The sequence below is a fragment of the Amblyraja radiata genome, chromosome 2, assembly GCF_010909765.2.
Source record: "Amblyraja radiata isolate CabotCenter1 chromosome 2, sAmbRad1.1.pri, whole genome shotgun sequence".
Classification (NCBI taxonomy): Eukaryota; Metazoa; Chordata; class Chondrichthyes; order Rajiformes; family Rajidae; genus Amblyraja; species Amblyraja radiata.
In genome coordinates this window covers 108,643,733-108,658,427 of record NC_045957.1, presented here as the reverse complement: position 1 = coordinate 108,658,427, position 14,695 = coordinate 108,643,733, and the positions used below count along the sequence as shown (strand labels likewise).

At 43.4% G+C, this 14,695-nt stretch overlaps 1 protein-coding gene across 1 annotated transcript in view; it reads left to right on the top strand.

Moving 5' to 3' along the window:
* cubn (cubilin) overlaps positions 1-14,695 on the top strand; it is a 209,237-nt gene that overhangs the window by 71,892 nt on the left and 122,650 nt on the right. Inside the window, exons 16-19 of the mRNA XM_033039905.1 lie at positions 4,868-5,049; positions 6,806-6,962; positions 8,312-8,496; positions 11,065-11,224. Of these exons, the coding sequence (XP_032895796.1) occupies positions 4,868-5,049; positions 6,806-6,962; positions 8,312-8,496; positions 11,065-11,224 (684 nt within the window). The remainder of the gene's footprint in view (positions 1-4,867; positions 5,050-6,805; positions 6,963-8,311; positions 8,497-11,064; positions 11,225-14,695) is intronic.

Here is a 14,695-nt window from a genome sequence, read left to right as displayed (position 1 = left end):
GCAAACTCTATCTGTGACCGCATGGGTGCTCTCCATGTGCTCCGGTTTCCACACCCACATTTAAATTGGCTTCTATCACTCAAACATTGATATTGAATTTGATTCAACATTGACATGAATATTTGCAAGCAAATTCCTGAAATAAACTTTGGATCATTGATAAATAAATGCAGATTTGGATGTGTGCATAGAGCATACTAGAGAGATGATTTGACAGTCTATCAGACATAAGATTGCAGTTCTGAAAATATTTCTGTTCCAGTCCCATCTGCTGCTATCTTTCCCATGGCCTGTCGGCGGGTTTCCTGTAAAGAACGAGCAATTTGATTAGATTAAGCCCATCGCACACTATTTAAAATGGCAAGACTACAGTACTAATTATTCCATTTGACATTCATGGAACCAAAATCTGCAGCTGCTGGAAATTCAAAATTGAGCAAAAATTGTTTTAGAGGTCAATAAAAACCATGAGGGGAATATATAAGGTGAATATATTTCTTTTTAAAGTCTTTTTCCCGGGATATGTGGTTCAAGAACTAGAGGGCATTTGTTTAATGCAGAGGCGTCAAACTACTGGCCCGCGAAGGGGTCCAATCCAGCCCACGGGATGATTTGGGGCAAAAAAGTAGTTTAGTCTAGAGTCTAAACTAAACTACACATTCCCGTGTAGATGGTGTGATAGGTGAGACAGTCCCTCCACTGACCCCTGAGGCACCGCTCACACTCCCACCCTCACCTCCGGCGGCTCTGTGTCCGTGGGCCGCTCTGTCCACACCCCATGGAGTTTAAACCCCAGCCTGGAGCCAGGAGCGGACCTGGAGAGTGGGGGCGTCGGTGCCGCCTCTGGAGCAGCGGGGATGAATCTCGGGCTAAGGCTCCGCTCCGATGCCTGACCCCCGGGTCACTGACCCTCACCTCCCCCAGACCCCAGCAGGACACAGAGCACCTGGGCAGGCCTGCATTCCCAGGGGGGCGGGAGGAAGTAGAAACGGGGGAGTGGGGGTGGGGGGGGCAAGAGGGAAACCCTCACCGGACATCGCCAAGTCCAATTTCCGCTCACTCCGGGTGTTCACGCCGCTTCATTGACACACAACCTAACACACACAACCTAACACACACAACCTACCACACACCTCACACACACTCTCACACACACTCTCACACACACTCTCACACACACCCTCACACACACTCTCACACACACTCTCACACACACTCACACACACACCCTCACACACACTCTCACACACACTCTCACACACACTCTCACACACACTCTCACACACACTCTCACACACTCTCACACACACTCTCACACACACTCTCACACACACTCTCACACACACTCTCACACACACTCTCACACACACCCTCACACACACTCTCTCACACACTCTCACACACACTCTCTCACACACCCTCACACACACACTCTCACACACACTCTCACACACTCTCACACACACTCTCACACACAATCTCACACACACCTTCACGCACACTCTCACAAACACTTACACACACCCTCACACACTCACACACTCACACTCACACACACCCTCACATATACACTCTGACACACACACACACTGACACACGCTCTCACACACTGATGCACACTCTCATACACACTGATACACACTCTCACACATACTGACACACACTTTCACACACCCTCACACACACAGGTACACACTCTCACACACACTCTGACACGCACTGACACACCATCTCACACACACTGACACACACTCTCACACACACTGACACACTCTCACACTCACTGACACACACTCTCACACACACTGACACACTCTCACCCTCACACACCCCCTCACGCACACTGACAAACACACTCACACACTCACACACACTCACACACCCTCACATATACACACACACACACACACACACACACACACACACACACACACACACACACACACACACACACACTGACACACACACACACACACACTGACACACCCTCACACACCCCCTCACGCACACTGACACACACTCACACACCTTCACACACGCCCTCACTTCAATCACCAATAAAAAATAGAGGCTAACTAACTGTTTTCGTTGTCTGAGTTTGATTGCTGGAAGCAGGCTAATAAAAGTTAGGTGCAGTTGCGTAACCTACATTTACAATTTGTTTTGGTAGATTTACATTTGTATCTGCTAATGTTCGATTTCAAATGGTTCAATAATGGAAAGGGTGCAAGAAGTCGTAGGTTTAGTCGAAGTAGGTCATAGTAGGTCGGCATGTTATTCATAGTAATCGAGGGTAATCGAAGGAAGACTACCTTGTCTTCAACATAGTCGAAGGGAGGTTGAAGGGAAGTCGAAGGAGATCGAAGGAGGTAGTCTTCACTCTCCACTATTCCATGTCCAATTTTCCCGAAGCTAGTCGAAGCTCGTCTTCAACATAGTCTAAGGAGGTTGAAGGAGGTCTTCTACGTAGTCAAAGGAGGTCTTCAACATGAAATTTTTCACACACTCACACACACTCTCACACACACTCTCACACACACTCTCACACACTCTCACACACACTCTCACACACACTCTCTCACACACCGCACACACACGCCGCACACACGCGCACACACACGAGCACACCCCACGCGCCACACACGCGACACACACGGCGCACACACACGCGCACATCACAACCGCAACACCGCACACACACGCGCACACCCACCACACACCCAACCCGCCACACACGCGCACACACACGCGCACACCACACCCGCAACACAAGAGCACAACACCACGCGCAACACACCTCGCAACACACGGCACACCACGCGCACACCCACGCGCGCACCACACGCGCACCACGCGCACACACCGCCACACACACTCGCTCACCACACGCCACCACCACGCGCACACACACTCGCACACACACGCGCACACACGCGCACACACACGCCACACCCACACTCGCGCACACACTCCTCACACCGCTCTCACACACTCTCACACACACTCTCTCACACACTCTCTCACACACTCTCACACACACTCTCTCACACACCCTCACACACACTCTCTCACACACTCTCACACACACTCTCTCACACACCCTCACACACACACTCTCACACACACTCTCACACACTCTCACACACACTCTCACACACAATCTCACACACACCTTCACGCACACTCTCACAAACACTTACACACACCCTCACACACTCACACACTCACACTCACACACACCCTCACATATACACTCTTACACACACACACACACTGACACACGCTCTCACACACTGATGCACACTCTCATACACACTGATACACACTCTCACACATACTGACACACACTTTCACACACCCTCACACACACAGGTACACACTCTCACACACACTCTGACACGCACTGACACACCATCTCACACACACTGACACACACTCTCACACACACTGACACACTCTCACACTCACTGACACACACTCTCACACACACTGACACACTCTCACCCTCACACACCCCCTCACGCACACTGACAAACACACTCACACACTCACACACCCTCACATATACACTCTCACACACACACACACACACACACACTGACACACACACACACACACTGACACACCCTCACACACCCCCTCACGCACACTGACACACACTCACACACCTTCACACACGCCCTCACTTCAATCACCAATAAAAAATAGAGGCTAACTAACTGTTTTCGTTGTCTGAGTTTGATTGCTGGAAGCAGGCTAATAAAAGTTAGGTGCAGTTGCGTAACCTACATTTACAATTTGTTTTGGTAGATTTACATTTGTATCTGCTAATGTTCGATTTCAAATGGTTCAATAATGGAAAGGGTGCAAGAAGTCGTAGGTTTAGTCGAAGTAGGTCATAGTAGGTCGGCATGTTATTCATAGTAATCGAGGGTAATCGAAGGAAGACTACCTTGTCTTCAACATAGTCGAAGGGAGGTTGAAGGGAAGTCGAAGGAGATCGAAGGAGGTAGTCTTCACTCTCCACTATTCCATGTCCAATTTTCCCGAAGCTAGTCGAAGCTCGTCTTCAACATAGTCTAAGGAGGTTGAAGGAGGTCTTCTACGTAGTCAAAGGAGGTCTTCAACATGAAATATTTTCAAATTCTCCTAAACTCTTTTAAACCTGCCAATTAGGTTGCTGCAGTGGGACAGCCCCTTAATTAGGAATGTAATTTAGCCTAACCTTATTCATACCTAAACAATTTTAAAGCATAAATGTTGCATTCAAGTTTATGTTGAAACACTCGCTACAGTATGCGCCGGATTGCACAATTTCAAGCTGAAAAATGCAAAAGCTCCCTACGTAGGAGGGGGACACCCCCCTCCCACACCCTCCCCCGACCCCCCTTTCCATTGCTACACTCCCATGGGCTTGGTCGCTGCGCTCCCTTGTAATTTCTCACTCTCAATTCTCACTCAATGTTGGCAGCCCTGTGCACATAAACATACTCTAGATCCAATTGAAAAATGAATAGGGACCCAATGACAAATTTAATACCATCCATTTTGACGTTCTTGCTGATGTCAAATTACAAACCTCACTACACCAGCCACACTACCTGTTTTATGTTGGAAAAAGTTCAGTTAATGTTTCAGGTTTTCAAAACAAGACTTGAACTATCGACTAATTTCTGACTATCCACAGATGCTATCTTATCTGCTGATTTCTCCCAGTGTCGTTTCTGCCTTGACATCTGTATTTTTAATCTAGATTAATGACATTTGTTGTGATGTAATTATGTGAAATTGTGTAGTAGTTTCTTGTGTCCATGAAGTGTTGTTGATAAACATAATGAATGGAATAAAATCTGCCCTTTTCTTTCAGGCTGTGGTGGAACTCTCACATCAGCAACTGGTAGTTTTACCTCTCCCAACTATCCAATGCCATATTCAAACAACGCAGCATGCTCCTGGCTGATTCAAACCAATTCAGGCAGTGTGATTGAACTACAATTTGAACAATTCCATTTGGATTCCAGCACTGGATGTATTACTGATCACTTAACTGTATGTGTATTTTAACTGAACTTTTACATGGAACTGCGATGATAATCATTACACTTTTATTTCAAGGAACTTTAATTCCCAATTAACAGAAAGATGCACAATATTTTCTTTTGTTCATTTCCAGTTAAACCAGCTTTCTCAATGTCAAGTTTGAGATGTTGAATAAGTTTTGGAATTTCTCTTCAATTCAGTTCTGCATTCTACACTTTTTGCATCAAATTATATCACATTGCAGTCCAAAGTTAATGAAGAAGCTAGCAAAAGCCTTTGTTACAACAAACAAAATAATAAATCACTTGGAGACACAAGCAACTGCAGATGCTGGAATCTTGAACAAAACAGAAAGTGCTGGAGGGACCCATTGAGTCAAAGAGCATACTGTACAAATGGATAAATGACATTTTGTGTCAAAATCCTTCTTCAGACTGATTGGAGTAGGGGAGAGCAAGCTGGAAAAGAGAGGTGGGGATGGGACGAAACTGGCAAGAGATACAGGTGAGAGGGGGTAACTGTATCCAACTATTACTTGCCAAACTTTGACACACCCCATCACTCCAGCTTTCTCACCCCAACTCTAATCAGTCTCAAGAAGGATCCCAACCCGAAATGTCATCTCTCTATTCCTCCACAGATGCTGCCTGACCTACTGAGTTCCTCCAGCACTTTGTGTTTTACTTAATAATTCAAATTTCTATGTCTCTTGGTATATGATTGAATGGGGTATCTTTTCCAATTATGGATATTGTTCGAAATAGCTATTGCGAGAATAGATTGGAACTGTATTACATGAATAATTTTAATGCATTCTTGTGTGTAATGATAGTTCTTGAATCTTTCATCCAGTAAATCAGCTTCCTGCAATGTAGTTGTTTTATATATTTTTATCTCCTATCAATCAATACTGATTAGAAAGAAATGAATGAGAAATTGTATCAGCTATTTCATCACTTTCATTTTTGGGAATATAGAAACATAGAAACATAGAAATTAGGTGCAGGAGAAGGCCATTCGGCCCTTCGAGCCTGCACCGCCATTCAATATGATCATGGCTGATCATCCAACTCAGTATCCCGTACCTGCCTTCTCTCCATAACCCTCTGATCCCCTTAGCCACAAGGGCCACATCTAACTCCCTCTTAAATATAGCCAATGAACTGGCCTCGACTACCCGCTGTGGCAGGGAGTTCCAGAGATTCACCACTCTCTGTGTGAAAAAAGTTCTTCTCATCTCGGTTTTAAAGGATTTCCCCCTTATCCTTAAGCTGTGACCCCTTGTCCTGGACTTCCCCAACATCGGGAGCAATCTTCCTGCATCTAGCCTGTCCAACCCCTTAAGATTTTGTTGACTTAGTGTGGCCAACAGTATAGCAAATACCACTGTAGACATATGATATTTTTCACAACATTCAGGGAATAAAGCTCAAGATATTTGCACACTCTGGTTTTACATTGGAAGATAAAATCTAATTTAATCCAATCCAATCCAACTTTATTTGTTAAGCACTTTAAGACAACCAATGTTGACCAAAGTGCTGTACAGAAGAATAAACAAGACATCATAAACAGACAACATAACAGAACATAACATAACAGCTCACATAAGGCGCATAAATCACATATGAAATACAACAATAAATCAAAACAATAACAACATCAGATATCGTACTCTTGGAGAAAAAAAAGTCACTTAATTTCAATATTCTTTGTTATGGCTAATAATGGTGATAAATTTGAGTACTTTGTTTTTCTCTTCTAGGTTTATAATGGAATCAATATAAATTCTCAGATTTTGGTTAAATTGTGTGGCAGTCAAATGCCAGCATCAATTCTGTCTTCCAAAAACAACATGTACATAGAACTTCAAACTGATAGCTCAATAGCCACAGGGGGATTTCTTGCTAAATATAGACACAGTAAGTAATCTGCAGTGAAATTATTGTAAAGTGGCCCAATTTTATCCTTTGCTATTCATGTCAGCAATGTTCTATCTATTCCTAGTCATTTGTGTTCTAAGTATCACCTGTATACCGTTTGACCCATTATGTAATTTTTCTCAGCATGAAAATCTCCGGATGATGTTTGTGAGGGGATTGTGAGTGGGTTGTGAGTAATGAGCCTGTGTTATGTGAAGTGTCGGTGGAGAGTGTTGTTCTGTAATTTCTAGAGGAGAAACTGAGGAAAAGATGTATGTTGTTGTCTCGGTTATCTCTAGGAATGGGCTTTTATTCAGGGGCGGAAATCCCGGGAGGGGGCAGGGGGGACACGCCCCCCCCCCCCCTCTGTTTTGAGAGGTGGGGGACATCCCCCCAAGTTTTTGTAATCCCGATTTTAAAACCCGGTGAAATCTCCGCTTTCCGTGAGACGGTGGGGGTGTGACTGCTGATCGAGGGCGCCGATTGGACGAGTGAGACGTCGGTCAGCAGGCAATGGGGCAGGACATGATGGTTCAGCGCGATCATTGGAGGAGGGAGGAGTAGGGGGGGGGGGACTGAGGATAGAGAGCAGTGATTGGAGGAGGGAGACGTGGCACAGACCTGCGCCTCATCCGCAGGCAGGATCGATCCTGGCTCACCAGCCCTGTCCCGTCCGCACGCGAGTCCCCCCCCCCCCCCCCGGGTGGCCAGAGAGGTCGGGAGTCAGACGGGAGCTGTACCCTCAGGCCCACAGCAGCGCTTAACCCAGCTCAACTCTGCCTGTCCTGCCAGGTTAACCTACAGCCGTGCCTGACTTGCGGGAAATTAAGCCAGTGCGGAGAAGCAGCGCTGGTGTCCCATCAGTCCAGGCAGGGCTATAGGTTAACTGTAGGTTCACCTGATGTTCTCAGCATTTCGGAGGTCCAGCGCGGTGACCCGGGCAAGACATCGCCCGCTCCGCTCCGCAATAGCGCTCCAGCGCTGCGCCGCCGCCGAAGACGAGGTTCTGGGCGGTCCCCTCAGGAAATGCCGCTCCAGGCCCGCTGGTAGGCCGCGAGGACGGGTCGACAGTGCAGCCCGGAGAAAAGCCGCCTCTCCGACCAGGTATCGACCCTGAAAAGCAGTTTCCCCCTTTCCCCCACCCCCCACCCCCACTTAAAAAAAGCTAGATCTCCGAAAACAAAAACTCAACTAATTAAAAATAAAAAAAAGAGATGAAAAAACGGACAGCTGCAGGCTGGGCAGCCATACCCGTACAGGACGGCGCCAGTGTTTACCTGTGAATGGATTTGTTCTACAAATTTTTGTTTCAAATTATTTGAAGTTCTCACACATTGCGTCCTTTGCAGTTTGCCAGGGAGGAATCATTGTAGATCATAGCAAGGGAGTTTTGGAAAGTACAAACTTTCCTCAACCTTATCCACCGAAACAAGACTGTAACTGGACTATACAGGCAACAGCTGGGAGCACCATCAACTACATCTTTAGTGCCTTTAATCTGGACTTTAACAGTTGTCATTTGGCTTGGCTTAAGGTAAGAATCAGGTTTAAAGGCCATTTTATTACTGGAATAAATTTACAATATCCTTCGAAAGTATTGTAAGATGAGATCCATAAACTATTTGGTTTACTTTATTGTCCTGTGGCTAGGCATGAACTCCTAATCTTCCAATCTACCTCATTATGGCCCTTGCACCTTTTTAATTGCACTTTATCTGCAGCTGTAACTAAATTGTTGTTATTTTCTTTTTTGCTCTCCTAACGTATTCATGTATTTGGCCAGATAGAACGTAAACCTAAGTTTTTCACTGTTTCTCGGCATGTGATAATAATAAATCAATATAAATACCATGGAAACAGGTCATTTGGCCCACTGAGTGCATACTGACCATCTTTTAGATTATTTAATTTTTACTGTAGATACACAACTTTATGAAAAGAAAAATCTGAGCAGATAATTGAAACAATCCTCTCAGGACTGCACTGAGAATGCAGCATTGTAGCAATATATTGAGAGTCTAGTCCTGGAGAAACTAGGTGCTATGTTGTATACGGGAAGATCTAGCAGATAGAACAAAGAGCAGGGAAATCCCAAAGATTTGTGAATGTAAGTTAACTGGTTACTGAAAGTTGCCTCTATTGTAGATGAGTAGCAGAATAAGAGGGGGGGGGGGATGACCATTTGGAAAAAGATTAGGTTGTAGGCATATACAGTACACGAGGGAATAGGATGAGAATGCTTCAATAGCTGCCATAGATTCAATTGACGGAGCAGCCTTCTTCTTCTGTGTTGTGTGAAAAATTACTTCAAAGTCTTGGTCGGCACGGGCAAGTTGGGCCGAAGGGCCTGTTTCCTGACTTTATGACTCTAAAGATTGGAACATGCTTGCTTCCAATGAAGTATAGGTCAAAAGGCTCTGTTGTCCATTACAGGTCTTGAAAGGTGCTTAGTAGTAATTGTAAAGTGATTAAAACATAACACAGTGCTTGAATGCAGATCTGCAACTTACTTTAGTGACCTTGAAGGATTCTCAACCCAGTGTGAATTTAAAGACACACCACATTTCAAGGTTATCTGGAAAATAGAGGTAGGAGGCAAGAATTGTCTTTGCCCCCAAATTAACATGGTTCCACTTCAGAGGAATGCCTAGGAGTTCCTAAAGCCATATTAAAGGAGGAAAAACCTGCCAATTTGGATTACATTTAGTCTGATGTTATTCATAGAACTTACAGTTTCTGTGTATACCAGCTACGAAGATCTCCCTTTTAAGGATCTGCAAACAAATTATGTCTCATTTTTCATAGATGTTAATTTCTATGGGGATAAACAGCCAGCTGCAAAACTAATGAATGTGTGGGTGTGTACGTTAGAGAGATGATTATATGTCGAAAGGCAAAGAGAAATCCTGCCAAATTACTTTTTATTAAAAGCTACCATTTTTCACTCACAAAATAACAGACTCCTGGGGATTTTTCATTAACGTTATAATTAATCTCTTTTGCCATAATTAATAATGTTACATGAAAGCTCTTCCACTACAGTGTTAGTTATAAGGAAAGATTCTGTATGTACCTAAACAATTCTACTGTTTATAATATAATGTTACATTAAACTGGCACATTATTCCTGATTTAACTGGCCTCTGGGTAAACACTGCTTGATTCCAAATCCACAGTTTGGCTTCTCAGTTGTGATTAATCTGGATCACTGCTGTGCTTCCTTCAGTGAAATTGTTCTTACACTTTTCTTCTTATAATTGTTATCGCCAAAGCGTCTTAGTAGGTACATAAGAACCAAATGGCTCTCACAGAAGGGAACACAGTTTAGACCTACATGTGCTGGGAGACAGAGCATGGAGTTGGAATATTTCAGGCACTGTCTGAAACCAAGACCACATGTTCATCTGGCTTCTCACTTAGAGCACAGGATTGTGAATTACTCGTTTAGATCTTACACAATAGTCCCCACATCAGCTTGAAACGTAATAAATTTGTAGCTTTGCTATTATTTGCTTCCAAAAAGAGCAGAGACTTTTCAAAAGTATACTTCAATTGTATTAATTATATTGTAATGTTGTTAGTAGTGCAGTGGGATTGATGTCACAGTGGTTATTATATCATGCAGAAGCCTGAACTAACTGCAAAAATCCAAGTTCAAATCACACATGGCAGCTGTGACATCATTTACAATCTCAAATTTGGAAAGAATAGCAAGTATTGCTATGAATGCCAAAGCTACTGGATTGTTGTAAACATTTGTCTGTTTCATCTTCAAGGATGGAAATCTGCCATCCCTAACTAGTCTGGCCTGTATGTGCCTCGAGACCCACTTCAGTTGGTTGATTCTCAAACTCTCTTTGAAGTGACTAAGTAAAGCAGTCAGTAGCCAGATGCTGGTCTTGTCAGTGATGCCCAGAATTTATAAAAGGACTAAAAGATAATTTAAATGTATTGCTTTGTGTTTTGACAGAGAAACATGACGAATGGGAAAAGGTTAATTCTTACTGCATGCCTGATCTGCAACAGGGTTTGATACTGTTTGCAATTTTCTCTATTGTCGATTTAAAACTCTTTTTAATCTCCCTTTTCCTTCGTGACTTAGCTATATGATGGACCTAGTGCCCAGTCTCATCTTATTGGCACTTACTGCAGGAATACTTTGCCACCATCAGGAACAACCTCTGGCAGCAGCCTGCATGTGGCATTTCATTCGGAGTCGTATTTTTCAGGGAATGGATTCCAGATGCCGTGGTTCCAGAATGGTAAGATTACAACAATACTGGAGAATTTGCATACATTTTCTGTCTGACCTCGATGCCAGCTGTTTCCTTTCATCTCTGAGGCACCCTGCTTCATTGCTTCAAGGCGATTTTGTCGTCTTTCCCAGTTTTCCAACATCAAATTCATTAAAGTTAATTTGGCTGTCACAGTTGCTAAACTCCTATTTAACGTTATTATTTCCCAATTATATGTTCCTGCTTTTGCTCCACAATGGCTAAGTCTGAGTCACGCTCCAATCCTTTTCAAAACGAATTGAATTTTCCTACTGGAATTCTTTATCAGTTTTCTAAACCTCTTTTTAGCAGCAAATCATTGTATTTCCTATTTCTACCCGAGAATTGTACAAAAAGGATTGAACAGATTTTAAATGTACAGAGCTCAGTGACTTATTGGGTGGGTCAACACTGAATGAAGTGCAGAGCTCTGTAGTAGTGACATATGTTTATGAAACAGCCGGGAAGTAACTTGCAGACTACTCATTAGAGGGTTTGTATCAACGCATCAGTTCTCGTCCACATGAGAAACGGCTCAGTCATTTCCTTGGAGATTTTGTGGTAATCTAATGTTAGCTCTCACAGATATGTTTTCAATTATAGTGAATGGATGGAAAATCTCTTCTTACTCATCTATGCCACCAAGTGGTTGAAAAAAAATAACTTTTGTAGGAAAATAGGGAGTGCAAATTTAAGATGAGGCAGGGAAGCATGGGAACATGGAGAAAGCTCGATATTCTCTAGGATCCAGAAGTTTCTGAGTGTAAATTTCACAACCAGGGGACAAATGTTATTAAAAAAATTAACACTTTCTCCAGCATTTATTGAGATTTGTTTGGAAAGATTATTGATGCACATATTTTGAATTTCTGGATTTATCTTGATGAAAAAGATCATTAAAGCCAAAGTTTATTAAGTCAAATAATGGTGTATCAGGGGAATTGAGTGTATTAAAAGATACGCTATTTTTTTGTGCACCACCAGAATCAACGGTTCTTTATCAAGACTTCTCTGCAAATGAGGTTTAAAATGATTTCCTATCTGAAAATTTAAATTGAGGATTGAATTGCAAAGCAAAATATGCCAACTTGAATTTTGTCCTCATTTGAATGTGTTTACTGTGTTTTATGGCTTGAAAACCTCTGGAAATCACAATGCTGCATCTGATGTGGGCACAATGAATCATTGGAAAGTCACGCGCTCCCACACCCAGTTATTTGCAAATCCACAGCAGTTTCTGGGCTGCCACACCCAGTTGTCTCCAGGAAGTAATAAAGCGTGACTTTAGACAGTGTCTGCAAAATATCGATGATACATCCATTTGACCGGTATAGGGAGAGCTCAGCATTCAGAAAAATAGCCGATAATTAGGATGCAGATGTAGAATATAGCATTTAAGCAATACTGCATTTGGGAGTATCAGAAAGTTACAGTACACTCTTTATCCAATATTACAATTAATTTGTATGATTAAAAGTATGGAGATGATTGGACTGTTTCAAGATAACATAAATATAAATCTGGAGCAGACAGCTGCGGGGAGGAGTGGGAATGGAATTCAAAACTAACTGCATTTGTGATTCATTGAATACTTTATTGTCACATGTGGCAAGTCACAGTGAAATTCTTTGCTTGTAATAGTCGCCCATAAAAGGCGCTTACAAAGTTACAAATCCACCCCCCTCCCCCCTGCGTCAATTTCTCCTTTGTTCTTCCCCCCTCCCTCACGGCGGTCCCCCAATGCTGGGTCCCCATTGTCCATTGTTCTACCCCCCCTCACAGCGGTCCCCCCACGCTGGGTTCTCCTTTGTTCCTTTCCTCAGCAACGGCGTCCTCACTTCCATGTGTCCGTCCTCGTCCGTCGGTCGCCGCCATCACCGACTGCCGCACCGACTTCTCCACTAACGCTGCCGGGTCCTCTACGGACGCCTCTGTGGCAGCAAGCCAGGCCCCAGCCGCAGGCTCTGATGACCCATGAGGCTCCACCTCCGACTACGAAGTTCTGACCCACAAGGTCCGAGCTCCGACCCACGTGGCCCGGGACGCGAGGATCCACTGCCGGCCTGCGAGGCTCAACCGCCGGCTTGCGAGGCCCAGGCGGCGAGGCTCCAGCCTCTGCTTCTCAGCAGCAGTTGCATCACCTCCGAAAGGCGTCGACCTTTTTGTGTATTTGCCCGTAACATAGGTGGAACAGCAAAATAAGCAACTCGGCTGACATGACAGTTTAGAATTCGAATTTGTGAACATTTGCTGCAAAAGACAATCTTCATAGTTTGTTTTTAGTATTTGCACCTTAAAGTGGTCTTGCTCCAATAAAATCAACAGTTTTTCAATGTAGGACCCACGTATGTGATCCCACAGCCCCACATATCACTGTTAGTTCACTTGGATACAGAATCTACTCTCAAAAGTCAACTCTTTGGTACTTGTTGAAGTAATTAATCTTTACTTTCTTGGTGCGCATATTGCTTTGGTACAGAGTTGCAAGTACTTTGGTCTTTTTATTCCATGGTGACTCTGTTTGTTATTTGATCTCCTAGCAACCAGCCAGGAGCAGACTTTATTGCAGACTTGCTGTGAGGGGCTTGCAGGGTTAACCAAGTGGAAAGAAATATGTAATTTCAGTCGTTTCTGAGTTGATAGTCATTTCCTCGTCTGGTTAAAATCAGCTCTTTCCTGCGTCATGAAGAAATTAAGTTGAAATAAGGTTTCCATGGCAACGATATTCACCACATAGTCCCCTGCCACACAACTTTGATCATTGTGTTACCCTATCTGGAATTACTAAGTTTTAAATATCACCAAATGTATTTGCTTTTTCTATAAAAACTATTAATTTTTCATCGGGCTGACGACATTTGATATGAGATGGTTGAAGGGGGTTCGAATGATTGGTGCCAGGCACTCACAGCCACCGAATACTCTTAAGCAGTGATAAATCATCCTAGACTAGTTACTCTCAGTTTACATTGTTCATGAGAATCAACTGATAAGTCTGTGTTTGCAGGTGTTGATACTGAAATAACATTCATGGTTTCCAAAAATACCTGAGATGTGGGAGCTTCCTGAGTTTTTTTTAATTCTTATTACATTTCCTGCTATTTGAATGAAATGAATACAAAAAACTGCTATGGCTAGAGTATCAGAGAGAGCATTATGGATCATATCAACTATTTCATTAAATTCTACAGATTATGACCATACATTAGATAACAATAATTGAATACTCGTCGAAAGATTTTTTAGGGACTCTTTTTCTCAGTCTTACTATTTGTGCCAGCAAATTTATACTGATTTTTAAACATTCTGAGTATCATGTGAGTTTTAAGTGAACCTTAACTCCAAGCAGTGCAAAAATGTAGGTCACTGATGATGAGGATTAAAGTTAAACCTACTTGATGGGGATTTGAGGCTGGAATTAAGTTTTAGTAAAATGGGAAACTGATTACTCTGGAAATA